The 27,512-nt window shown below is 42.6% G+C and overlaps 1 protein-coding gene and 1 long non-coding RNA gene across 5 annotated transcripts in view; one reads left to right on the top strand and one right to left on the bottom strand.

Annotated features, from left to right (window-relative positions):
• The window catches only part of RAPGEF5 (Rap guanine nucleotide exchange factor 5), a 131,513-nt gene that overhangs the window by 75,731 nt on the left and 28,270 nt on the right, over positions 1-27,512 (bottom strand). For all 4 annotated transcript variants that reach the window (XM_083405378.1, XM_083405377.1, XM_083405380.1 and 1 more), the window contains exons 8-9: positions 15,466-15,539; positions 10,107-10,226 (exon numbers count right to left, since the gene is read on the bottom strand). In XM_083405378.1, the coding sequence (XP_083261504.1) occupies positions 10,107-10,226; positions 15,466-15,539 (194 nt within the window). The remainder of the gene's footprint in view (positions 1-10,106; positions 10,227-15,465; positions 15,540-27,512) is intronic.
• LOC310660651 lies at positions 554-10,771 on the top strand. Its single transcript, XR_014503575.1, has 3 exons — positions 554-609; positions 1,655-1,792; positions 10,146-10,771. It is a non-coding gene; the product is annotated as an uncharacterized lncRNA (long non-coding RNA).

Genomic DNA, 27,512 nt, shown 5'->3' with positions numbered 1-27,512 from the left:
CCTCAGAACCACGGGTGGGCCACCAAGTGGCAACTGCTCTATAGGACATCAGCAGCAGCAGCATCACAACAACAACAATTTATTTTCTGTACCATGCCCAACTGGCTGGGCTGTCCCAGCCACTCTGGACGACACGTTAGACTCCCCACGCTATAGTGTTAACAACTACACTGATTATTCTCCAAAAGGAACAAAACAAGGCTTTACTCCTAAACAATATAATACCATGCAAGTAGCAGGAGCTGTTCTTTGGAGCTATTTGACCTTAACAGCCCATGGGAAAAATTGCAAACCAGAGAGGCTATAATGGCCACCACCACACACACACACACACACACAGACAGAGAGAGAGAGAGAGAGAGAGAGAGAGCACTGTATGGACAGAGCTTTTTTAAAAAGCCCACCCCTATTTCGCAACATGATGAGAGGATGGCTGACAAGCAAGGATTGAAAACAGAAGAAAACAAAAGCGCACTGTAAGGGGTTTGTGTCAGAATCACTCACATGCATCAAACTGCATGTATCCCACATCTATATGGCAAGTCTCCTTCTGTGGCGGCAAGTCTCCTTCTGTGAGGAGATACATATTAATAGCAAGGTGCCGACTGGGTATGTCCTTAGCACTGCACCTAAATAATTTTAAATCACCAATAAAATCACCAATAAAAACAGATAAATGAATCCGGGAATCATGACTTCTATAGCACAATCTTACAGGTGTTGACTCATTAGTCCAGGAAAGTGGATATAGGACTGCAGACATGATTTCCAATCCTACTTCTATATATATATATTTAAAGAAAGCCCTACTTGAGCTATCTTCAAGCAGAAGAAAAATGACTTGCCCACTCAGATTCATTAAAAAATAGTTTATCTGATAGCTTACAATTCTTATGTACCATTTCCATACTAAGCTGCTCCTCCATATGAAATAAGTTATGTACAGGAGCAATTAACAAAAGCGCTCAAGCCCAGACATGTTGCCTGGTGGGCTTCACATGGTAGGAGGAGAGAAATGCAGAAAGAAACGTCACTTCCTTCGTCAGCTGATTTCTATACAGTGGTGAAGCACAGATGAGGAGCAAATCTCAAACCATCTGATGATAGCATGTATACCGAGTCTAATAGTTCCTTTCCCCTTTCCCTTCTGCACAATGGCAAGAAGCTTCTCAGTGAAGTCTTCTCCAATCAATTTGTAAGTCAATGAAAGAGTACAATTGTCTTTGGGCTTGAAATCAGAGGGTGGAGCGGGAGGGACAGGAAGAAGATCAAGCTGGAAGACCATTGCAAGCACTGTTGCAAATGGCCAAACTAGAGAGCAAGCAAGAGCATTACTACCGCTCAGGTACCTGCATCGCACATGAATACATTTTGCACATTTTGAAGATTGCATTGTCACTTATTCTGCAATTGCTCAAGGGTATTTCAGGGACTCTGCAAGCTTTTCATCAGCCAAATCAAATATAAATTAAATTGCAGTGGTGCTGCATATGTTCCTTGCTGGGAGGAATTACACATGAGGGAATACCGAATGTGAGGAAAATAGGATGCAGTACAGTGAGTGTGCACGTACGTGCCCGGGCAGTGTGTATATATATATGTGTGTGTGTGTGTGTGTGCGCGCGCGTGCGTGACTGTCTGTCTGTCATCTTAGGATTTGTAGCATCAAGAACATCTGTAAGATTCTCTTCATGGATCAGCCATTGATTATGCTCTAAGTAGACCTTCCTGTGGCATTTGGACTTCAAGGATCCAGCCCAAACTTAAGTCCCATGGCACTGTGCCTAGCGCTGTAAGTGAAACATTAAATTTTAATGTCATAAGCAACAAAAATACTTAAGAACATTTTTATTTGTATAAAGTTCACTGAACACTGACTATGTAAACTTGAAAGCTATATTTATTAAAAGATCTTAGGATATTTACCAACCTATTTTAGGAGGATAATGAGAATGGCTGTGAGTTTTTTAAGATTCAAAGCATGTGACTTAAATTTGTGCTGTGACTTTTAGATTGTAAGCCTACAGGCAGGGACTGTCTCATTACTGATCATTGTAAGCTGCTCTTTTTCTGCATAAGAGTTTCATTTCAAAATGCTTTATATAAATTATCTCTCAACAATCAGCATGGCAGATATTTCAGTTATACACTAAACTTCCAGATTCTCTGATACATCTTCCCCTTGCATGGGAAATTCTGCTTCCATTGACCTTTTTTCTCCACATTGTCTGCAAATGCCTTTGGGCTGGGGACTCCTAGACCTTCTCCAGCTGGTGTGAAAAGCTGTTCCTGAATGGCTGCTGGTGTCATGAGAGTTGCTCTAAGCCAACCTTTCTCAACCTTGGGACTACAACCTTGTTGTTGGACTACAACTCCCATTAGCCCTGACCACTTATCATGCTAGCTAGGGATGATGGGAGTTGTGGTCCAACATCTGGAGAACCAAGGCTGAGAAAGCCTGCTCTAAGCATACACCTTTAATTAAATAATACCTGCTTTCACATTCTGCACTCTGCATACAATACGGTCCACTGGCTTATCTAAAATTGTGTCTTCTTTAACTAGCAGGCTATGAAGCTCCCCAGTTACTAGCTTTTCACACAATAGTCTTTTATGAGGTGGCCCCCTCTCTGCAAAGCCAGCTTTATATTTGGTCAAGCAGGTTCTGCTTCACTTAAATCACCACATGGACATATAGAGTAGCAGGGGAAGCTCTTATTAATTTGCTTTCTCAAATTAAATTAATATGTAGAGATTTCCTGACTTGTCTCCCCCTAGCTTGCCATTCCTTCCTGCATTTTGAAAGACCTAAGTCTATCTCATGGCTTTTAAGTGATTACAGAATTGCTTTCACGAGTCACAGTTTGCACTGGTAAGTTGCGGATAAAATGCCTTATTATCACACTGTAGAAAAACTGTGGGGGGGGGGGTGTGTTCTGATCAGTCCACTCGTTCACTAAGACAAGAAGCTCAAATTCATCCAGGTACTCATTCACTTCAGGTCCAGCTGAATAACCATCAAGTTTCTTTGCCGTCAGTAAGAATTTTTTTCCATTTTCAAGTTGTGATTACCAGTTGTAAAACTTGCTTAGAATAACAGACACAGAGGTCTTAAAATTAAACTGACAGAACTGCAAGATGAAAAATAGAAACTCAGCTAAGCCCTAAGAACACAGAACAGCGCCACCTAGTGGTTGGAGGTGCTGCTTATAGAATCATGACCATTTCTCCTCTCCGTGTCTACACATACAGAGATTAGGTACAGTTTTTGGGCTCATTCATTTCCTCCCCAACTTCCCTCAATGCACAAAGACATAACACCTGGGACAGGGAAATCACAGAGTTATCTGAAGATTCCATTCATAGTTATATCTCTTATAAGATAATCTCATTGACAGCCATCATTAAAACCCAGTTAATAGAGATAACATGCTTCCTATTTTTCCACCAGTGAATCTATTTGTGTCAGTGTGAGGTCCCACAGGTATTGTGCATAGCTGAAAATGTTCTAATATTCACTTCAACCCATTTGCAACAACTCTGTTATTAATACAATTAAAACAACCAGGAGAAATCTCAGTACTGAAAAATCCAAATTGACTGCTTCCCTCTCCGCACGTGAATTTTGTGTCTGTTTATGGATTAAGCCTAATCATCATTCAATTATCTCAATGAGATAAGTATATAATACTATCATTCATCAAGACATCCAGTATTCTGAACCAATATGAGGCTTTATACCGAGTGATATCATTGATCTATCTATCTAGCTCAGTACAATGGTACCTCAGGTTAAGTACTTAATTCGTTCCGGAGGTCCGTACTTAACCTGAAACTGTTCTTAACCTGAAGCACCACTTTAGCTAATGGGGCCTCCTGCTGCCACTGCACCGCCGGAGCATGATTTCTGAAGTGTATGTAACCTGAGGTACCACTGTACTGCCTGCAGTGACTGGGAGCAGTTCTCCAAGGTTTCATACAGGCTACAATCCCAGTCCCAACTCGGATATTTTTGGTATGTTAAGAAGAGACGCAATAAAAAGCATATTGCACCTCTGGGGGGAAATGAGGAATGGCAGTAGAATGAAATAAAGTAAAATAAATCCAGACCTGTTTTTCCACACTCAGTTTATATGTACAAAACTGCTGGCATACATTTCACCTCTTTTGACCTACCCACCCATCTCTAATCCAGTCATCCAGCAGTCTGAGCCTGGCTTCTACTCAATTTAATGCACAACAGAACTTAAGGGAAAGTACAGGGAGGAAAAGGCACACTTCCTCTTCAGGAACAGCCATTCAAAAACCAGCTGAGGCCAACAATTCTTAATAATCAGAGGTTACGATGAAAGCAGAGGCACAGTTCAGGGTTTGCTTCACTTTACTGGAAAATTTAGACGGGTATATATATTTCATACCTTTTTTAAAAAAAAAGATGATTTCTTTAAAATATGCTTCTATAACACCACTGTAATATTATTTTTGCTGCCACTTTGTTGGCCTTAAAGGTAAAGGTAAAGGTACCCCTGCCCATACGGGCCAATCTTGACAGCCTCTAGGGTTGTGCGCCCATCTCACTCAAGAGGCCGGGGGCCAGCGCTGTCCGCAGACACTTCCGGGTCACGTGGCCAGCGTGACATCGCTGCTCTGGCGAGCCAGAGCCGCACACGGAAACGCCGTTTACCTTCCCGCTAGTAAGCGGTCCCTATTTATCTACTTGCAGCCGGGAGTGCTTTCGAACTGCTAGGTTGGCAGGCGCTGGGACCGAACAACGGGAGCGCACCCCGCCACGGGGATTCGAACCGCCGACCTTTCAATCGGCAAGCCCTAGGCGCTGAGGCTTTTACCCACAGCGCCACCCGCGTCCCTGTTGTTGGCCTTACTTGTTGCCAAATACCTCTCACATTAAATCAGACTTCAAGAAGCAAATCCCTTGGACGCAAGGGCTAAACAGTTTCTCAAGAGACACATGCATGCTAGCTGGAACACCTGGAACAATATATGCAAATTAAGTAATTCTTCATCACATTTTGCATTAAAAAAAAAAAAAGATGCAAACATTTAACAAGACCTTGGGAGCTAGAGCACAAGGAGAAAGGAGAGCGATGAAAGGAGAAGAACATTAGGGTCATGTAGGGAAGTGAGTCTAGCTACCATTCACCTTTTCTAGCACAGGCTGTCTGTCTAGATTGGAGCAAGAGCAGAACCTACATAACTGCTGGGTCACAATATGCCCTTTTCCCCTCTCTGCAATAGTACAAATAGCTTGGTTCATCACAGAGGAGTCAATGCAAGAAGCTCTGCAATTTTAAGGATGCCATGCAAATAAAATCAAATATTATGCCATTCATCCTTATAGACCTCTTGGAATACCGTAAAAAAGTCATACAGTAGGCCCAAAACTTTATGTGCAATTTACATACACGATCATAGTCTTGTGCGTTTTGTTGATAAATACACATACATACATGCCTACATAACTAGAAAGAGGGTGGGAGACTGAGGAAAAACATCAGAAGGGGCTGTGTGAGCTCTCCCAAGAGCACCCACAGCCATTGCACGACTTTCCCCGAACTTGGAAAGCAAGGTGCAAGGCTCAAAAACCTCTTTCCACACTGGGTTCTCTTTTTCCATGAGAGCCCTTTGCCTTGCTTACCGGGCTCTGGAAGGCCCTGCGAGGCTCTTGTAATCTTGCCCGCTCTGTGCACTAACATTGGACAGGGAGGGATGGTTGCACTGGGGTGGAGTTCCAGGGGTCTTCCTGACTTTGCAGGAATTTTCTTTTGTGTGAGGACGCCTGGAATGTAACCCTTGTGCAAGTTTTGAGTCTAACTGTATGCCAGAATTTGCAAGATAGAAGAAAATGCAGTCATCCATTTACATTTTCGGAGCTGAATTCTTCTTCTACATGCATGAAACTGCATTAAAGATATATTAATACAGTGGTACCTCGGGTTACATATGCTTCAGGTTACATACGCTTCAGGTTACAGACTCCGCTAACCCAGAAATAATTAACCTCGGGTTAAGAACTTTGCTTCAGGATGAGAACAGAAATCGTGCTCCGGCGGTGCGGCGGAAGTTGGAGGCCCCATTAGCTAAAATGGTGCTTCAAGTTAAGAACAGTTTCAGGTTAAGAACGGACCTCCGGAACGAATTAAGTACTTAACCCGAGGTACCACTGTACAGTCTTGCCTTGGTTCTCGAACAGAATCTGTTCCGGAAGTCCATTCGACTTCTGAAAACATTCAAAAACCAAGGTGTGGCTTCTGATTGGCTGCAGGAGCTTCCTGCACTCAAGCGGAAGCAGGAGCGGACGTTCAGCTTCCAAAAAACGTTCACAAACCGGAACACTTACTTCTAGGTTTTCGGCATTCAGGATCCAAAACGTTCAAGTCGCAAGGTGTTCGAGAACCAAGGTAGGACTGTATCTCACAAATTTGACATCAGAAACAGTTATTAAGAAACAGCGATGGAACATTTCAATGTTCCAGGTAATTCTGTAAACTCTGAGCTAAGGGTTGTCACCCTGGAGGAAAGGAACATCAAAGTGAAACTGCAACATGAAACACTGAATTAGGATACATCAAGAGATTCAATGCTGCCACTTGTGGATTGAACCAAATGTGTGTTTTTTTAGCACATTGCATGTGTTGAATAGGCAAACCAATGTTGGGATATATGTTCTACCAACAACTGTTTAGTGCATTACCACTGTTAAACCAGGTATTTCACACTGTCCATACATTTCATTCTCCCATCCCAAGCGCGCTCTCTCTCTCTGTGTGTACCTACCTCATGTATCTGTAACTCAGTACAGCGCTTATGCATTCAGCAAAGTAGTCTGTAGTATACAGAAGTTTATGCTTTTTGTTAGGGTGGTAGTCAACAAAGTCCTACTCAGAGCAGATCCACTGAAATTAATGAATTAGTTATGCCCATTAACTTTGCTGGGTCTCCTCTGAGTAGGACTAGCATTGAATAGCACCATTTAGTCTTTAAGGTGCTGTAAAACTCCGTTTTAATTAATAAAAAATGGCTGCAGTCAATACCCTGCATTTTGCCAAACATTCTTTTATTGTGTGCCAAGGAAGATCAAATTCTAGTCAGTTAATCATGCAAATTTCTGGATTTCATCCATCCATATGCTTATATATATTTTTTTCTGCTTCCAAAACTTTTTGATGTGTTTCCACTGGTCTTGTCTGCTTAATATGTTGTTTTAAGGTGCCCCTTATGCATTAGTAGCTAATATTTACCATGCCAGAACAAGCTATAGCCTGCAGTAGTTCTTTCCAGCATGCTAACCATTACCACCTGGGGGTGCATTTAGATAACATATTCACCACATGAACAGGAATGATAAAATCATTATATGGAGACATCAGTGCATCAAGTTTTTTTAAGTCTGTAGGTTGTGTACAAAGCAACAGAGATCAAAGGTCTTAATGACTGTAATATACCTGTCCTTATCAAGATATAATCTATTATTGCCATAGGAAAGACAAGACTATAGGAAAGGGGGAATGTTGCAAGAGCCAGTCTCCTAATAACGAGAAACAATGGCCTAGCCCTTGTTTTCTGAACCTTCACCACATCACAGGATGGTTTACAATAGACAGACACCATGCTTACAGGAAGGTCCAGCTGAGGACATTGTGGGGTTTTCAGACTGTGCAGACACCCAGAATGCAGGGCAGCCCAAAGTTTTACACCAAGTAGGCAGCAAGACATGGAACCTGTAAGCCGCACTCTACATTATAGCAAGGGGGTGGGGAGGCCTAAACTTGACGCCCCTGGCTAGCCCTCATGCTCCCTTCCTAAAGGCAGCTAGGCAAGGTGCCTGGTTTTGGAAAGCAGGTGCAAGGGCTCTGGCAGGGATCCAGAGCCCTCCCACATCCTTCTCATATCTGGGAAAGCATTAACTAGGCTTTGGGAAGGAGAAGGGAGGATTCTAGAACCCTGTTAGAGCCCTCATGCCTCCCTTCCCAAAGCCCGGAGGGTGGACATCAAATGTTACCAAGGGCCACCAAAAATGCTTTGGCCCTCAGGCTGTGCATTGGATCACCCTAATTTAGAAGAAGGAAAGAGGACATAAAAATGCCCCTCACACACCTTGAAAGTGTGCTAAAACCATGCAACCCCAACCATCAGAATTTCTCTGAAATTTTCTCTCTTATCTGATATTTTTCAAGTGCAATTTACGGTACTGTTGAACAAATTTCAGTGGTGCTCTCAAATAAGGTTTATTTCCTTTGTTTGTTTGGGGAAAGCAAAAACAAAAACAAAAGCCCACCCCATTTTGGCATGTTATTTTGCTAGCTTGCCACAAGGATTCTGCAAGATCAGATTGTGTTTAAAGAAAATATTGGTGATCTTCTCTCTCTCTCTCTCTCTCTCTCTCTCTCACACACACACACACACACACTGCTACAACCTTTTTGTTTTTGTTTCTGGGCGGTTCTAAGCTAGCATGCAGCTAGGAAAAATATTTTCTACTCTACAAACAAAATATCATAGAGAGAACAAAACAAGTTATCCAATAAAGCACGTGGGGCATTTATTTAATGTCTACCATCTGTATAACTACTTCAGGATAGAATTTGTTTCTACTCATTTCTTCACCTAGGTCTCGGGGAAAGGGAGGGGTGGCTCTGAGGACTGTTCTAATTAGTGAATTCTGTATTTTAATTTGTATTTAATGTAACAGGCAAAATTTAAAACACAAGCACATTAGGTTGTCTTTTAAAGTTGCAGACTGCCTTGAGACTGGCATGGATTGAAATATATACTTGCTTAAAAATAGATGAATAACCAAACAAACAAAAATTTTCCCCAAGTACCCTCTAAACCATGTTCATTTTTAAAAAGAAGAAGAAAGTAAGTACAAAACTGCCCTTCAGGACAACTCAGAAGCTGCAGCTGGTTCAGAATACCATGGCTTGTCCCCAAAATAAATCTTGGGAGGCGATATATGCATCAACCTGGTTTCGCCGCAATTGCACAGGCTGCCTTGTCAGCTTCTGGGCCCAATTCAAGGTGTTGGTGCATATTTGCAAAGCCCTTCATGGCTGGCCATCAACATACCTGCCAGATTGCCTCTCCCTGTACAAAACCAACTGTGATACCGCAGCCAGGCCCTCCTACGTACAGTGGTGCCCCGCAAGACGAATGCCTCGCAAGACGGAAAACCCGCTAGACGAAAGGGTTTTCCGTTTTGGAGGTGCTTCGCAGGACGAATTTCCCTATGGGCTTGCTTCGCAAGACGAAAATGTCTTGCGATTCCTGGGGTTTTTTTTCCGCTCCCCACCCCCTTTTTCTAAATCACTAAGCTGCTAATAGCCTTTTAGCAGCTAATTCGCTAATCCCTTAAGCCTTTAATAGCCACTAAACCGCTAATAGCGCTAATCCGCTAATGGGCTTGCTTCGCAAGATGAAAAAACCGCTAGACGAAGAGACTCACGGAACGGATTCTTTTCGTCTTGTGAGGCACCACTGTATATCTGTGCTATAGGAAATAAAATTTACTAGGCACAAGGCCTTTTCCATAGTTGCCCCTGAAGCCTTGGACTTACCTCCTCCCAGGGAGATCAAGCCCATTCTCCCCACACAGTATTGCGGAAGTGCTGTAAATCCCACTGGAAGTCTCTTGCCAGCTGATTCAAAGGCTAATTTAATTCGACTCCTTAATTTATTTATTTTTGGCCAGATTCTATCACTACAGCCTTGGTTTATGTTTGGTCACAGTGTTAAATTTCTACGTAAACTGGGTCGAATGAAGAAGCAATATAATCATTTAAAATATTTATAAAGTAAAAACGGATCAATTTGAATGCATTTAATGTGTTTCTTAATATCTCAGATTCTACTGAAAGAATGTTATTTGAACAACAAAATTTCATCAGAAATGTTGGTTTCCACAAAGATCTCCTCAGGAGAGTGCAAACTTTTCCTAGAGGGAACTTATTTCTGACTTGACATGCATAGACTTGCACTCAAATTAAGTTCCATTGATTCCATTGGGAACTAGTCATGACTCACTATGCAGAACTGTAAACAGTGAGCTTACTCTTCTGAAAAACCAAAAACTGAAAAAAATGTCCTACCTGATCTGTCTTCTCTTGCTCTTTTTTATCTGTCTGTAGAAGGTTTTCTCTTGCCAGTTTCTGGACGAGTTCAAGGCGTCCTATATCCTCTCGTTCATGAAGCTTGCACATAACTCCTGCCTTGAGAGTTGGAGGGAAAGCAAAGAGATACTTAAATCCACAATCCCAGGACATGACACTCCAGACTTCTAACTTTAAAAGAAGAGCATATTCCACATCAAGCTTCCTCTCAACTCTGCAGTTTTGAGCAGAGCAGAATTATAATGTTCTCCCTGGGGTGAAAAGGCTCCCAAAGTTCTTTTTCCTTCTTTTTGTGCTATATAGTGTCTGCTTAGCAAAATGAAGACAGCATGAACTAAATCAGCTGCTATTATGTGTGCAGCTGATATGCTAACAGTGCGTTTGTTCCCGTCAACCTATTTCCTGTTACATAAGAGAACCGAAGCAAGAGGTTAGAAATCCATGGGAAAGTTAGCCAAGAACAGCCCTGGAAAAGGATGGAGAGCAGGAGAGTCATCCCTAAAAATAACAGCACAATCTTCTATTTCTCACACTCCACCCTTCTCTTTATGGCTAAAATACAACCACTGAAATAAGTCGAGAGCAAATGATAGCAGAGAAAATAAATAAATTCTTGTGTGCTTCAGACACACAGAACTGAAAAACGGTATAAAAGTGAGTGCTTTGCTTCGTGATCATAATACTACCATGGGAACCAACATAGCATTTTGATTTTATTTATTTTTTGTATTTAGTGGTGTATGTGCATCTATTCTATGCCTACTCGTGTTACTGCAAATGGAAACAGAAGTCTGGAATATACAAACTAATTCTCATGTTCACCCCAACAAGTTAGAGACAGCCCCTCAACTATCAGCATATTATCCTCATAGTATTTATCTGTATTATCTGGGGTTCAACAAGCCAAAAACCAGTCAAGAGAAGAGATAGCCCCAGCAAACCTCAGTAAATCACAAGTTATACACCCTCTTTTCACATTTACAATGATGCTTGTTGGCCCTATCCTCTGTGTACTGGCTCAAAGGTAAGACTAGACCCTATGCACACACGACAATATAAGAAAGGATCTATACCTATGATTGGGAAAACCTGATTATCCATGTGATTGGAAGCTCTCTGCAATTGCATGCACATAAAGCCTTTTCTCACATTCCATACCAATGCATGGAGTCTGGCATTATAGCATTCTATTCCCGTGCATTTTGCCTCATGCATACACGTGAGGTATGTGTAGCAAGATACTCATCAAATTAATGGGATGGAAAAATATTCCCACTCTAAGCTTTAATGTATGTTATCCCCATCAATGTGTGGGTGATCGTATGTGGTTCCTATGTGGGTTGAATGGATCAGGCTCCTAAAGCACACAACTTGTACAGAAACACTCCAACACAGCACAAGAAGTTTCTGTGTTTTTACACAAAAGAAAAATTACAAGCTATTTTTTTGGCTTTGGCAACAGTCATTGACCAGTGTGTTGACACAGCCCTTTTGGTTGCAAAGCAAGTCCTGGAAAAGACGTCCCTAGAGGAAAGCCGTAACATTGATAAATGAATAAGCTAGAAGTGGCAAGAAGGTGAAATATTGGATCTCCAGAGAAATAGAGGGCAAGTCGCTTTCACCACATTCAACTCAAAGAAGTTCCAAGCAAGATTTACCCTCAGAGATATTCTAGCTTTTCACAAGGACCACAGAAACTCCTGCTGCCTGCAAACAAAACTGTAAAAGCAGTTCTCTCTGCTTCCACTAAACCTGTAAAGTTTTGTGTGCCCTCAATTAGACCATATAAAGCTGGTGTAGGAAACCTGTTCCTTCCAGATGTTGCAGGACTAAAACATCCATCAAAGCCAGCCAATATGGCCAGTGGTCAGGGATGACGGGAGCTGAGGTCCAGCAGTATCTGGAAAGCTATAAGTACTATATTTTTCCGTCTATAAGACTATTCCGTCTATTTCTGGGGACACCGATTTAAGAAAATGGAGGGAGATGTATCCGTGTATAAGATACCCCCTAATTTTACACGGAAAAATACAGAACTTCATCCCTGATACTGATAATTTAGGTAGTGTGATTATAATCAGTTGGTGAGCCAGTCATTGTCCTGCCAAGTGTTTTGACCCTTTGCCACCTGATCAGAAATCTAGAGAAGCAAGAGACTGGCAAGATACTTGAGCAAGACGATGCTGCTGACCGGATTCTCACTGAATGATAATAGGTACATACCGTATTTTTCACCCTATAGGACGCACTTTTTCCCCTCCAAAAATGAAGGGGAAATGTGTGTGCGTCCTATGGGGCGAATGCAGGCTTTCGCTGAAGCCTGGAGAGCAAGAGGGGTCGGTGCGCACCGACCCCTCTCGCTCTCCAGGCTTCAGGAGAGCCCCAGCGCCAGCCCCACAAGGTCGGGGGACAGAGGGAGGCGGAACGCCGCCATCCCGCTGTCTCCCGAAGTGGTTTGGAGGCTGACGGCGGGGAGACCCCACCGCCAGCCCCGCAAGCTCCGGGGACAGTGGGGAGGCGCAGCTCGTCTTCCCGCTGTCCCCGGGCCTGATCTGAAGGCGGGCGGTGGGGAGAAGAGCGCATCTCCCCGCTGGCAGCCCCACATGCGCCTGGGGGGGGGGGATAAATTTTTTTTCCTTTATTTCCCCCCAAAAAAACTTGGTGCGTCCTATGGGCCGAAAAATACGGTAATCAACCACCAGCCATTACGATTTATGTACAAGGTACAAATAAAAACACAACTGAACAGATAAAATTGAATTTTTAAAAAATTATACAAATTAAAATCACTATAAATTGTGCAGACTCTGCTACCACCTGATTGTCTCAATCTGCAAAGAGAAAAGTTGCGTAAACATCAGCTAAGCATCCTAGATCAGAAACTAATATAGGAGTAGTTAGTTCTTTGTGCAGATATCTGTAAAAAAAAGTATCAAACAGACAGTGTCTCAAGAGATATCTTGCTTTGCTGAGACCTACAGTTAGTACGTTTTGTGGCGAAATGTCACAAAAACATAACCTTAAGTGAATGGCTGCCATCCAACTGCTCTCATGTGAGCTAAGCACAACTAAGGGAAGCAAGCCAGAGAGGTCTAAATACAACTAAAACCAGCAGTTGAATGTCCTGAGCCATGACTGTATGAAAATAAGAAAACCAGCTTCTGATTGCAAAGAGTAATTTGAGTCACATTCAGGTACAGATAATACTGGTCTAAGGATTTGGGCAATGGTTGCAAATAGACATCAATCCAAATTTGACTCCAGTAAAATAATTAAGCTCAGGGTTTAGTCTTAAAAACTTCAAGCCTGCAAGTATAACATTATGGCCTTTTCCCACAGACAAAAATGCACTACAATTCTGATGCTCTGCACAGTAGAGACATATTCCAGATGATTCAAAACTTATGACCTAAACTGTGTACACGCTAAACACCTTTAAAACACATCTGAAGCACATTCTTTCCCTGAAAGCATTCTGGGTGTTGTAGTTTAGCCATCACAGAGCTACAGTTCCCAGCAGCCCTTAACAAGCTTCAGCGCCCAGAATTAGTTGAGGGGAAACATGTGCTTAACGTGTTTTAAAGGTATAGCTTATACACAGCTCCCAGATTTGAAGACTTTAACTGGTTCAATTAGCTCTTTGCCCAAAAACTCTTTTGGGTGCTTAGATAACGCCAGTATCTAGTCCAACCCCCTGCAATGCAGGAATCTCAGCTAAAGCATCCATGACAGATGGCCATCCAACCTCTGCTTAAAAACCTCCAAGGAAGGAGAGTTCACCACCACTCATGGGAGTCTGTTCCACTGCCCAACAGCTCTTACGATCAGAAAGTTTTCAGAAGGTTTAGTCAGAATCTCCTTTCTTGTAACTTGAAGCCATTGTCTTGAGTCCTACCCCCCAGAGCAGGAGAAAACAAGTATGCTCCCTCTTCCAGGTGGCAGCCCTTAAGATATTCGAAGATGGCTATCATATCTGCTCTCAGCCTCTGCTTGTGTAATGGGATTCACGTTCTTGTGCAGCCCCCCTGCACCCTCAAAATATGCTTGGGGGTTGGGGAACCCTCCGGAGCAGATTTGAGGGGCACATGAGAGCTGCCAGGGGAGGAAAGGAAGGCAAAGTCCCACCGCACAAGTCAAAGTCCAGCCGCATAACAATGAATTCCCCCCATAGGATATAGTCCTGCCAATAGCCTGTTTTGTCCCGTTTCAATACTCCAAACAATTTCCACGAAGTCAAAATAAGACAGTAACTAATATACCCTTTGAAAATTTCACAAATTTTGTCAAGTAGCTTCCACACAAATTGAATGACTGAATTCACTGAAATTAAATTACTGTTGTTTTCTATAATCCACCCATATAATCTTATTAGCATGCTGCTTATTAGAGCAGATGAACACTTAATGAATTCTTTTGTTTTTAAATATTGAGCAACAAAACCTTGAAATGAGCATTCAGATAAACTAATTATTATACCATGCAGAACCAGACTGATGAGGAAATTTATAGACATGAGAAGCAGCTAAATGAAGGATCATTTCAGCTGCACTGGGATAAATTATTTAATTATAATGGATTCTGTTTACTTGTGAATGAAATAAGCCATCCACCTCTATCAACACCTGCAGAGTTTTCTAGTGTATTGGAGCAACTAGAACCAATGCAGGAAATACTTATGTATGTCATCATCTGCGGGGGAAATAGCAGGTTGTGGGAAGCTTTGCATTGGCATAAATGGCACGGTGGAAGGTTGAATGCCCCTTCATCAGCGCCACAAACCTGATTTGGGATAGGCACTGCAACTACTTTTAAAGTTTTAAAAAACATTCATCGCAGATACCCTGTGCCATGTCTAGTGTGACCTTATAAGAGTGACTGAAACAGATCCACACATGAAATTCTGTAAATGACAAATCTGATTTTAGGATATTCAGTAGGGACAATCAGCTCCATGAAGGAAGGAGTTAAGTAGGGATTGCTCAAACTGTGTGCGCCAACATGCTTAGGCACCTGCCAATTTGCAAATCTATGGCAATGTTGTGTCCAAACGCAGCCATGTCCACAAGAGACTATTTTTTAAAAAATCAGGATGATGAAGTCTAACGGCATAATGCATATGTGAGAAATATCAAGAAGGGGCTATCCAGTCACATAGATTGCCAAGATATTAGAACTTTAATTGCAGGAAACTGCAAGATCAACACACTTTCAATATCACACTGAACTGCATAGGAGTCATCTTTCTCTTCAGGACAGGGTTCAAGTGTTACCCTAGCAAGTGATATTACTTCAAACAGAAGTCCAGGCTCCTGAATGCTTATTAGAAATATTTTTCTACCTGTGCATCATAGACATCCTTCAGATCGTCTTGAGCTGCTTCTTCAGTGCTGTTTTCACCACTTTGACTCATTGCTAAAATGAGAGGAAACGAAAGACATTTATAATACAGGCTTATTGGCTTCATTCCCCACTCTTCACCAGAAGGCCCCTGAGCAGAAGGTACAGCGATACAAAACACAACATTAAAAAGAATTACAGTCACAACTACAGTGAGTCCTAAAATGTGTGTCTCAAGGCCAGGTTAAAGAGATGTGTCTTCAGCATTTGATGAAAGCTGCACAGAGAAGGTGCACCTCTGTGGGGACTACAGCTCTTTGGGGAGGGAATGCCACAACTTAGGAGCTGCCACAGGGCTCTCTCAAGTCGTCATCACTCACCTGTTAGGGAGGAGGAACTACCAAGAGGGCACCCCTCTGCTGATCTTGACACCTTAGAGTGGCTGTGAGTAAGGAGGCGGTCTTTCAGATATTTGGGGCTGTAGACATTTAGGGCTTTAAACACTAGCACAAGGACCTTGAATTGGCCCAGAAATGCAGTGGCAACCAGTGGATATAAAAGTTCTAATGGAAGCCACAGCCAGTAATGTGGCCGCTGCATTTCGGACCAGCTTGATATCTTCAAGTCATCTTCAAGGGCAGCCCCACATAAAGCCCATTGTATTCATCCTATGTGGAAGTTACCAAGGTATGGAGTCATCTCTGTCCAAAAGGGGCCATAATTGTCTGATCCCAGGAAGGTCCCAGCAGATTAAGGGGTGGAGATCCGCCCTCTGAAGGAAGCCAGGACAATGATCCACCCCAGGCCTTGCAGCTGGTGGTGTGTGTGTGTGTATGTGTGTGTGTGTACACACACTTATCACACCTCTGATGGGCTTAGGCTGTATAATAACAACACTCAGAAGGGCCTTCGCTATTCAGCCCCCAACCCTGGAATGCCCTTAGACTGGAAAATGTATAGAAAATAAAAAAGCGGCAACTCAGATGAGTCAGTTTCAATTGGTAAAAATATAGCTCAAGGGAAAAAAGAGTTAAGCTCTTATTCTCCAAGCCGGTTTGGGCCTCCATATGGTGGTCATTTTAAAACTTTTAAGGCATCAGGGCATCTCCCACATCACATATACTTTGTTCTACACAAGGTCTATAAAAGTTGGCATATGCTTTTTAAAAATAATTCTGTTGTAGCATTTTTATCCTGTGGGGAAGTAAAGGAACTGAAAATGCCTCTTCTGCCTCTTTTGTGCATCAAGCAAATCTCAAGACAAACGGGCTGTCTATAAATCAAATTTTCAAGCTCTATGAAACTCCAGGCAACAGAGCTGGAATAATTATTTTGCCATAATGCCACTAATGTATATGACACTTAACAAAGTAGCAGAAACAAAGATACAGATCTCTGCTCTGAGGAGCTTACAATTTGTCCCCCTCCCCATTGTGAAAATGCAAAGGCAGAGGCAAGCCTGACAGAGAAAGGGAACATCATTTAGTGTCAAGCCAAAACTTCATGAAAAGCCAAAACTTCATGAAAGACATGGCTTCTAAGAGGAAGTTCCAGGCAGAACAGGAAGCAAGAGTGGAGATACATCGGAGCTAAAGATGAGTAAAGGAGCAGGTCACATTGTCTGCCTTGGTATCAAAACAATATCAACTCTTTAAACTGCAGCATGTTATGCTCAAATTTCCTGAGAAGGAAAATGATATGCTGCAATTTTTGCTACAGTTAAGAATTCATGAATATCCCCAAGAACTCATGAATACTAAAACAAACATATGGCTGTGAAAATTAGGTGGTGCAAAATGTACTGTGCAAATACGATGCTGAATTTTTCTCATAAAGTATCAAAATTGGGCAATAATTTTGCACTTTCTGGTACTCAACTTTATTCCTTTTTTCTTTAAAAGTGAACATTCCCTACTTTATCACCACCGTAATGCAAAAAGGTGGGGTGAGAAAAATGCTAGAATATGTTGAGTCTTTGAGAGTTCCTTCAAAATCTGACATGACTTACAATCTCTGGGTTGTAGCCAGGCCATGCAATAAAATTTCCTGCTCTGCCAACATAAACTGTGCTCCTCCATTCGTCCTCCAGCCAAGAGCAAAGGAAGCTACTTTTATTGTTTTAAATACAAAAGCAGTGTTTATGAGAGCCACACATCTGTTTGGTGTGGCACGCACAGTGTGACTAGAGTGCAAAGACTGCAATCAGGTTTTATTACAGCCACTCCCCATTTCTACCTATCCTATAAATCCTGTTCTAGCCATGGAAAAGGTCACCATGAATAAAAGAATGAGAGGAAGTTAAATGAGCATCAGCTTGCTGAAGTGCAATTTCAAATGCGTCCATCTGCAAATGAGCCGAAGGAGTTCAGGTTGTTGATTTTTTAATGGTCACTTAAAGATCAGGAGGCTATGCCTTGATTTAATTTCCTTGCTCCCTTGTGGGCTACAGGAAGGATTTCCCCTTCAAGATATTCTGTAAAACCAATAATAATGTAAAGGCTTGCTCCAGGAAAGAGACTCGGTATAGTTATACACAAAGGGGATTATTGTTCCTGCTAAGTAAGGCTTATTTAATTTCTTCAGAGCTCTTTTAGAGAGAGAAATAACCTACTTTGACCTTAATGGAAGATTCACTTAAGATGGGTAATAATCATATGTCATTTGTTGCAGCCTAAATTAAGACTGGTTCAGCACTTCTATTATAACTCCCTGCTTTCCAGTAGGTTACCACTCAACTGGAGATAATTCTGTTCTAAAATTACAATCTGGCAAACGGAACCCCCACACAAGAGATGGTTTGCAGGGGACCTTGAGAGATGAACGTAAGGGCAAGGGTCTATAATCAGACCTGTGGTTAAAGTTACACAACCCGTAAAGCGAAATCAATTCCAATTAAACGTCTTTAATATGTATCAACTTTTTGAAATCTTCTGTTTCTAGAATTTGGATTTTTAACAAAAGGAGCTTGGGTTTAATAGCTGGAACAGAGATATTGGGGATACCCAGCCAATAAACTGGGGATGAGGGAGAGAAACAAATCATCACCACAGATAGCAAGATATGCCTAAATATGTATGTAGTACACATAACACTATGCCTGGCTGTGATACAGAAAAGGGGGTTGTTTCCAAAGGAACAAAAGCTTAAATTTAAATGCAGTTAATATGTAATCCACTGTGCATTGCTTCCTGAGATCTTGGGTGTCCACTTCCATCCAAAATGATATTTAAATTCAAACAGCAGACATTACAAGAGACGTCAGGCAAATGCACTGAAATTCCTTTTAAAAAAAATAGTAGCATAAGGATCATCTGGAGTTATAAGGTCCTAACAACATATTTGTATTTTAAAGCGATCCACTAAGGCATTATTCAGAGCTTCTGAATATGTATGGGCTGCTTATATATTTTATAAAATGCATGTATACCTCATCTTTCTTGTTAGCTTATTGCATATGCTCATTTTGTGTCATACATAGTCCAGAACTTCCTTGATTAAAAAAACAACATTGTTTTTAATTTGAAGTGTTTATTCCAAATTACAATAAGAGCCATAAAACTCTTGGCATTTGGCTTGTCCATTGCACTGTGTAGGTTTTTTAAAAAATTATACCACTTCTGGTTGGCGAGATAAACTTCTCTACACAAACGAATGAATTATGGTGAAGAAATTTAAGCGGCCAAACAGACTAGAAACAATAAAGTCTAGGAAGGTGTGAATTTCCTCCCTTTAACTTTATAGGGTGTTAACATTTAACACTTACCATTGACCATTTTGTGCTGAATGATTCAGCAGACACACAGGCTAGTACCCTTGTTGGCATGTGAAGACCCCACCCATGTACCATTGACCCACTCATTAGTAATGTTCTTCAATTTGCAGGAAGGGATCTCAAAGCATTTAAGACTAATTGACCATAATAATTTGGTGTGTTAATGGGCCATGGGAGGTTCCTTCCTTGCCACAGGACTTAAGGTTAACTCTTTCTACAGACCAAATTCCAGGGACCATACACACAAAAATTAATACCTATGCACTATCCATTCTTAAGGAAATCAGCCCTGAGTGCTCACTGGAAGGACAGATCCTGAAGCTGAGTCTCCAATACTTTGGCCACCTCATGAGAAGAGAAGACTCCCTGGAAAAGACCCTGATGTTGGGAAAGATGGAGGGGAGGGCACAAGGAGAAGGGGACAACAGAGGACATGATGGTTGGACAGTGTTCTCGAAGCTACAAACATGAGTTTGACCAAACTGCGGGAGGCAGTGGAAGACAGGAGTGTCTGGCGTGCTCTGGTCCATGGGGTCACAAAGAGTCAGACACAACTAAATGAATAAACAACAACAATGCACTAGAACAGGCATAGGCAAACTCGGCCCTCCAGATGTTTTGGGACTACAACTCCCATCATCCCTAGCCAACAGGACTAGTGGGCAGGAATGATAGGAATTGTAGTCTCAAAACATCTGGAGGGCCGAGTGTGCCTATGCCTACACAGCCTGTCAATTATGTAGATGTAAATATAGACTAAGCTAGCAAGGGGAGCCTGTCCGTGAGCTGCAACTGACAAGCATCAAGGCAAGTTAAGCAGACGGAGGTTCCACAGCTTGACAAGGAGATAAAGGAACTTAAATAATAATAAAGCTTTCCACAGGTCAGCCACTGTGACAAAAGAATGCTAGACTAGATGGACCGCTGACCTGATTCAGCAGGTTCTTCTTATGTTCATATAGCACCAAAAAAGGTATACTACTTGCAATGTATTGTCAATGCTATATGGAGGATCGTAAAACCATATAAAGCAAAGAAACTAAAAAAACTCAGGAAAAGATTTGAAATGGCTTAGAATGCAAGAATTCAATACTGCGTATGTTCTGGGTTGTCATTAAGTTGTGTGGTTCTTGCTTTGTCCCGCCTATGCATATATTTTGAAACAAAAGCATACAAAATGCTCTCTATCAGCTAGTTGGCAGAGAACTAAGGTGTCACATAAAGTGTCACAAAGAGAACTATTCAAACCAGCTGAATACAAATCTTTCCCAAAATGAAAAAAAATGGCTAAAAACAGATGGGAGACATCATTGGTTTTGCATGTGCCAAAATGCATAGATAACAAGAATGGTTAAGGATGAAGGCTGAGAATTAAAAACATTGCTGAACAGATTTCATGACTGAGTGCACGACTAAACCCTAAATGTTGTTGTTTAGTCGTGTCCGACTCTTCGTGACCCCATGGACCAGAGCACGCCAGGCATTCCTGTCTTCCACTGCCTCCTGCAGTTTGGCCAAACTCATGCTGGAAGCTTCGAGAACACTATCCAACCATCTCGTCCTCTGTCGTCCCCTTCTCCTTGTGCCCAACATCGAATCCCCACGACAAGGTGAGCTCCCGTTGCTCGGTCCCTGCTCCTGCCAACCTAGCAGTTCAAAAGCATGTCAAAGTGCAAGTAGATAAATAGGTACCGCTCTGGCGGGAAGATAAACGGCGTTTCTGTGTGCTGCTCTCGTTCACCAGAAGTGGCTTAGTCATGCTGGCCACATGACCCAGAAGCTGTACGCCGGCTCCCTCGGCCAATAAAACGAGATGAGCACCGCAACCCCAGAGTCGCCCGAGACTGGACCTAATGGTCAGGGGTCCCTTTACTTTTACCTATATAGGAAAAACCCATATAAAATGGACTTTTATGTTGCTTTTGTAGCAACAGTTCCTGCCGCGAAAGAGATAAGAGGTTTTTAGTTTGAAAGGCAAATTGTTTCTGATAGTGGAATCCACTGCAGCAAATGCAAATATGCACACAAAACAAAAGCTCTTGCTACATATGCAGCTCTTTCTCCTCCTCCCACCAAGCAAGCATATCAATTTTTTACATCCCGGTTGTCATTTCTGTATCTCTCCTATCCATTGGGATCATTGTGGCAAGAACTGCCTGTATCAAATTTAAGTGTCATTGATGCTAGATTTTCCCCCTCTCGCTGAAGTGTTCTTGGGTGTCCTCATGATTATAGCGTGTAATTTAAATCAATCTAACTATACATTACTCCAGCGTAATGCTGTATTTTTTTAAATTGGAAGCCTTATGAAATGCAAGGAAAATTCCTATCTCTGGTGTGCAAATGGTCATTAACTTTTTTTTAACCTGAGGTGTAAAGCTAATATTGAATTTGCAGAGAAGGCTACTCATTATGCTAGTTTAGTTTCCAGATAGAGAATCAGTCCCGAAGGATCTGTTTCTAAGATACCAAATAGGAAACAGAATTCTACCAGCCCATCTCTGCAAATGTAAGGGAGTATTTGGTAGTGTTTAGAAATAAGCAGCAGATGATAGCTTATAGCAGGATGTTAAGCAAGGAAGAAAGTCTTATCGTTAAAAAAGCCATCTGCAATTAAAATTAAAAATTTAGAATGTGGCCTGTTTGACATTGCATTACACACGGAGTTAATTAGTGTTCATTTTCTCTACTCTAGCTAAATTGACCGCAAGAGAGATAAGCCACAAATTTAAGCACCAGAAACTAGGCATGCTTGCATTAAATAACAAGTATTAAAATGCTATGTACACTGACTTATAATCTACAATGAGTACCAATTATTATTATTTTAAATCCATTTCCTGAAATAGGTTTTTTTTCTCTCCATGTCATCAGTTAACCTAATCGTTCCACATGTAAATATAAGTGATTGTCAGTGATAACATGTCGCATGATAACATGACATGTGAAACTATCATCAATGATATTTGCCCGTCATTTTCTTAATTGTTTGTACCCAGTGACCATTACTATATAAAATCACACAAAAAAACCAAGACAAGTTAAAGCATATCCATTTTCAGAGCTGCAAATTATGAACACTTACAATTATAAAGTTCCCAAAATAATTTAGATTTTAAAAATCTCCTTGGCAGTAAATATTTTTCTGGCTTTGTAACTTTCTTGCTGCTAGCACATGTAAAGCTACCATCTAATTTTGAAATCATCTGATTGACCTTCTAAAGAATATTGGAATGAATAGGGGGATCTATTCCTAGGTGAATTGTATAAAGGGCAATAACGAATACAGTGGACAATGTATTCAACCTGGCCTGCTCCACAAATACAATGACCGTCACTTGCTATGTTAGTATATTAAAGAATTTACCAGTCACATATTTTGTGGGCATAGTTTGAAATCTGAACAAACAGGAATAAAGTTAGGTAAGCAGCCCCTCTGTGGTTGAATTTAAATTTATTCTACCAAATTTGGGATTTGGAATTCTTCATATATTCCAATATCATTTTGGCATCTTCAGCAAAAATGACATTACAGATCTTTCTGTCAGAAATATCCTAAGATACATTACAAGGGAAGCTAAATAAGTAGACATTGTTACAACATTGCGCCTAGGCTTCTCTATACTGAGTTTTTAAATGCTGGCGGGTGGCACTGTGGTCTAAACCACTGAGTCTCTTGGACCTGCCGATCAGAACGTTGGGGGTTTGAATCCCCACAACAGGGTGAGCTCCCGTTGCTCTGTCCCAGCTCCTGCCAACCTAGCAGTTTGAAAGCATGCTTGTGCAAGTAGATAAATAGGTACTGCTGCGGCAGGAAGGTAAACAGCGTTTCTGTCATGGTGTTCCGTTGCACCAGAAGAGATTTAGTTATGCTGGCCACATGACCCAGAAAACTGTCTGTGGACAAACACCTGCTCCCTTGACCTGAAGCAAGATGGGCACCGCACCCCATAGTCGTTTTTGACTGAACTTAACTGTCCAGGGGTCCTTTACCTTTACCAATTTATGACTGCATATTTTTAGAGAAGGGAGAGACGTACTTCAGGTTTAGGCAGTGCACCAGGTGTACTGTGCAACACACTAGACAAATAGTATGACACGTGAGACTCATATTTATTTATCTGCTCCCATGATTAAGCACAAGGTCAGAACACAACCCTGCTCCGTGGAGAGACAGGGGTCCTGGAAAGAACAAACTTTTGGATGGCCACCAAGTCTAGGAAATATTTGCCATCACTGTTTCTAGCTCCTTTAGATTCCCCCCCCCCCCTTTAATAGATGTGTATTCATCTAATACTGTAGTGTCAGCTTAATAGTTTATGAAAGGTATGCACTTTTTCAACCTGCAAAACAATGCACTCCAGTTGTCTTTATAAGAGCCTAATAAAGAACTTTAAAATTAACTCTTTTAGTTTTCTACATTTGACTCACAGAACAATCCCCCTCATTCAAAGAAAGGGTTACAACAGGAGCAACAAAGAATCCCGTGGATTTTCTTTTTTAAAGAAACTTGCTTTCCTTCAATGTACCACAAACCGCTGCTGAAAACTCCCCAGGCTTTGTAACATGGGCATCAAGCAAGAACGATTATTCCAAAGGTCTCCTGGGCACATAAAACTACTTGTGAGGTTCTTTGGAACTTTGTCATGGTATCTTTATAATCCCAATACTGTTTCTTCTGCATCCTATCCTAAAAGGAGTTTCCCCATTACTGTCCTGTTTAAAAGATAGATCTTATCTTCTCTGCTGTCTTAGAAGAATTAATTGCATTTATACTTCTCCTATAAATTGCATTTATACTTCTCCTCAAGTCTGTTTCTGTTGTGACAACAACTTGACACTATGTTTCTTACTAGCGCATGACTTGCCTTTAGAGACACTTCATTATTCTTCTTAACAATCCTATACAAAAGTCTTTTTAAATCGGATGGAATAGCTTTTGCAATAAAAAGTCCTTAAATTATCATTATGACTGTTTCTTTTCATATGCTGCTGTAGGGTTTTTGCTTTGGATTATTTGACTCACGTCCAAATCTCATTTAAGTTCCTAAATTATTTGGCACAATCCTCCTGGTTCAACCCCAGAAAACACTCTTATTGGTTCAACCCCAGAAAACACTCTTATTGGTTATGCTTTCCTATAATACAATTCTTTCCACCTTATTTACTTTTTGAAGAAGCAAACCATGAATTCTCCACTATAACAAGGACACATCTGATTCTCATACACAGCCATCTGCATTGTGGAATGGATCTTTTGGGATTTCTAATTACATTTTCCTTCACAGTCAGTTCACAGTAGGCACTTACTTGCAAGTGTGTACCGTATTTTTCGCTCTATTGGACGCACCGGACCATAGGACGCACCGGACCATAGGAGGGGGAGAACAGGGAAAAAATATTTTTTCCTTGTTCTCCCCCTGTAAAACAAGGTGCGTTCAAGGTGCATTCACCCGAGCCTATGGAGCTGTTCCGTCTCGCTGTTCTGCCCTCCGTCTCGCTGTTCTGGCTTGGGGACAGCCTCTCTAGCCTCTGCAGGAGAGCGGGGTGAACGCACCCCGCTTTCCTGGAGAGGCTTTGCGCGCAGCCGTCCCCAAGCCAGAACAGCGAGACGGAGCCCTCTGTCTCGCTGTTCTGGCTTGGGGACAGCCTTGCTAGCCTCTGCAGGAGAGCGGGGTGAACGCACCCCGCTTTCCTGGAGAGGCTTTGCGCGCAGCCGCCCCAAGCCAGAACAGCGAGACGGAGGGCTCCGTCTCACTGTTCTGGCTTGAGGACAGCCTCGCTAGCCTTTGCAGGAGAGCAGGGTGAACGCACCCCGCTTTCCTGGAGAGGCTTTGCACGCAGCCGCCCCAAGCCAGAACAGCGAGACGGAGGGCTCCGTCTCACTGTTCTGGCTTGGGGACAGCCTTGCTAGCCTCTGCAGGAGAGCGGGGTGAACGCACCCCGCTTTCCTGGAGAGGCTTTGCGCGCAGCCGCCCCAAGCCAGAACAGCGAGACGGAGGGCTCCGTCTCACTGTTCTGGCTTGGGGACAGCCTCGCTAGCCTCTGCAGGAGAGCGGGGTGAACGCACCCCGCTTTCCTGGAGAGGCTTTGCACGCAGCCGCCCCAAGCCAGAACAGCGAGACGGAGCCCTCTGTCTCGCTGTTCTGGCTTGGGGACAGCCTTGCTAGCCTCTGCAGGAGAGCGGGGTGAACGCACCCCGCTTTCCTGGAGAGGCTTTGCACGCAGCCGCCCCAAGCCAGAACAGCGAGACGGAGCCCTCTGTCTCGCTGTTCTGGCTTGGGGACAGCCTTGCTAGCCTCTGCAGGAGAGCGGGGTGAACGCACCCCGCTTTCCTGGAGAGGCTTTGCACGCAGCCGCCCCAAGCCAGAACAGCGAGACGGAGCCCTCTGTCTCGCTGTTCTGGCTTGGGGACAGCCTTGCTAGCCTCTGCAGGAGAGCGGGGTGAACGCACCCCGCTTTCCTGGAGAGGCTTTGCACGCAGCCGCCCCAAGCCAGAACAGCGAGACGGAGCCCTCTGTCTCGCTGTTCTGGCTTGGGGACAGCCTTGCTAGCCTCTGCAGGAGAGCGGGGTGAACGCACCCCGCTTTCCTGGAGAGGCTTTGCACGCAGCCGCCCCAAGCCAGAACAGCGAGACGGAGCCCTCCGTCTCGCTGTTCTGGCTTGGGGACAGCCTTGCTAGCCTCTGCAGGAGAGTGGGGTGAACGCACCCCGCTTTCCTGGAGAGGCTTTGCGCCCAGCCGTCCCCAAGCTAGAACAGCAAGACGGAGCCCTCCGCAGCGCTCCGTCTCCCTGTTCTGCCTTTCAGCTTAGCGGCGCAGCCTGCATTCGCTCTATAGGACGCACACACATTTCCCCTTAATTTTTGGAGGGGAAAAAGTGCGTCCTATAGAGCGAAAAATACGGTACATCCCACACCAGCAAAATTTGCTTAAAGCTTTAAAATAACAGCAGTACTGTTGCCAGATAATCTGACTGCAAATCTTTACTCAAAAGCTAATGCTTTTCCATATACGAACATTACATCCATCAACAGAGCTCCCAAATTTTGCAACACTGAAAAAAGTAATCAAAGCACCCTATTAAACCAGCTCCTATTATTAGAGTGTGTATTGATAAAACTGTACTATAATTATGCCTGCCTGATTTATTATTTTAGAAATTATTAACTTTTAAACCAACTTTTACAGTCACGATTGGTCCAGATATCACCTTACATGCATTACTTCAAAAGAAAAGATGTTGTAATATGAAGTAAAGTGTTCAGTTCAATAGTTTAAAAAGCCTGCATGCACATTCAAACTTCCAAGTACTGTACTTGGCACTTCAACTACTCAAAGCAGCACTGCAGTGTGACTAATACCTAAAATACTGTACTACACTAATTAAGATCTAATTCCACTAGCAATAATACTGTTCTAGATCTGGAGTAACAGAGTTTAGGGGGTGCAAGGGCACTGCTAGAGTTAGTGAATGTCAATCTGTAGTATTGACAGAAAGATGCCAGGGCAGTGAAAAATACAGGCTAAGTCTTTTTTCCAGGCCAGGGCCTCACCTGGGATAGAAGTCACTAAGAATGACAAAAGGTGTTGGGAGCAAATGATTAAGCTATCAATGGAAATCATCAACCAGGCAGGAGGCTTTGCAGGTGATGGGGGCGTGATGCCATATATAGGAAAAAATGTATCCTTTTAAAATTTAGGGGTTGTGGGAAAAGGAGAACTGGATGAGTTGAAGTGAAGGCCAGAGCCATATTGGCAGGCTGTCATAAGTCATATTTCAAAGACACTGTAGACTCCACCATGCCTCATTGTCCCCAAAGGAACACAGACCCTGGTTGAGTGCCAAGACCCCTAAGAATCTCATGCACCCTTCCACAGATATTGGGGCAGCCAATGACACTATTCTAGTTCCTCTACCAACCCAAAGCCCAAGCAGTTTATTGGTGCTGTTCGCTAACTGTCCACAACATCCACATTTTGCAAACTCTCATTTTGTACCTGACACAACATTAAATGACTGATGTTGACAAATGCCTGAAACATGGAGCAAACTGAGAGTAGCCACAAATCAGGCAGTTATGCTTTTCCATGTATCCCATTTACCTTTGTTGAGTATCAGCAAGCAATACATACAAGTAATATTAACGGAAGTTAAAGGAGTGAGGGGGCGGGGACAGGAAATATATTAAGGTATATCCCTTTTGTATATCTCTCAAAGTCCACACATCATGTTCATGTCTAAACCAAACTATGATGGGCTCAGCTTTAAAAAGA

Source organism: Podarcis tiliguerta (assembly GCF_965153285.1).
Source record: "Podarcis tiliguerta genome assembly, chromosome: 12".
NCBI classification, from domain to species: Eukaryota; Metazoa; Chordata; class Lepidosauria; order Squamata; family Lacertidae; genus Podarcis; species Podarcis tiliguerta.
Note: the sequence above shows the minus strand (reverse complement) of the source record. Positions and strands in the feature narration are given on the sequence as shown.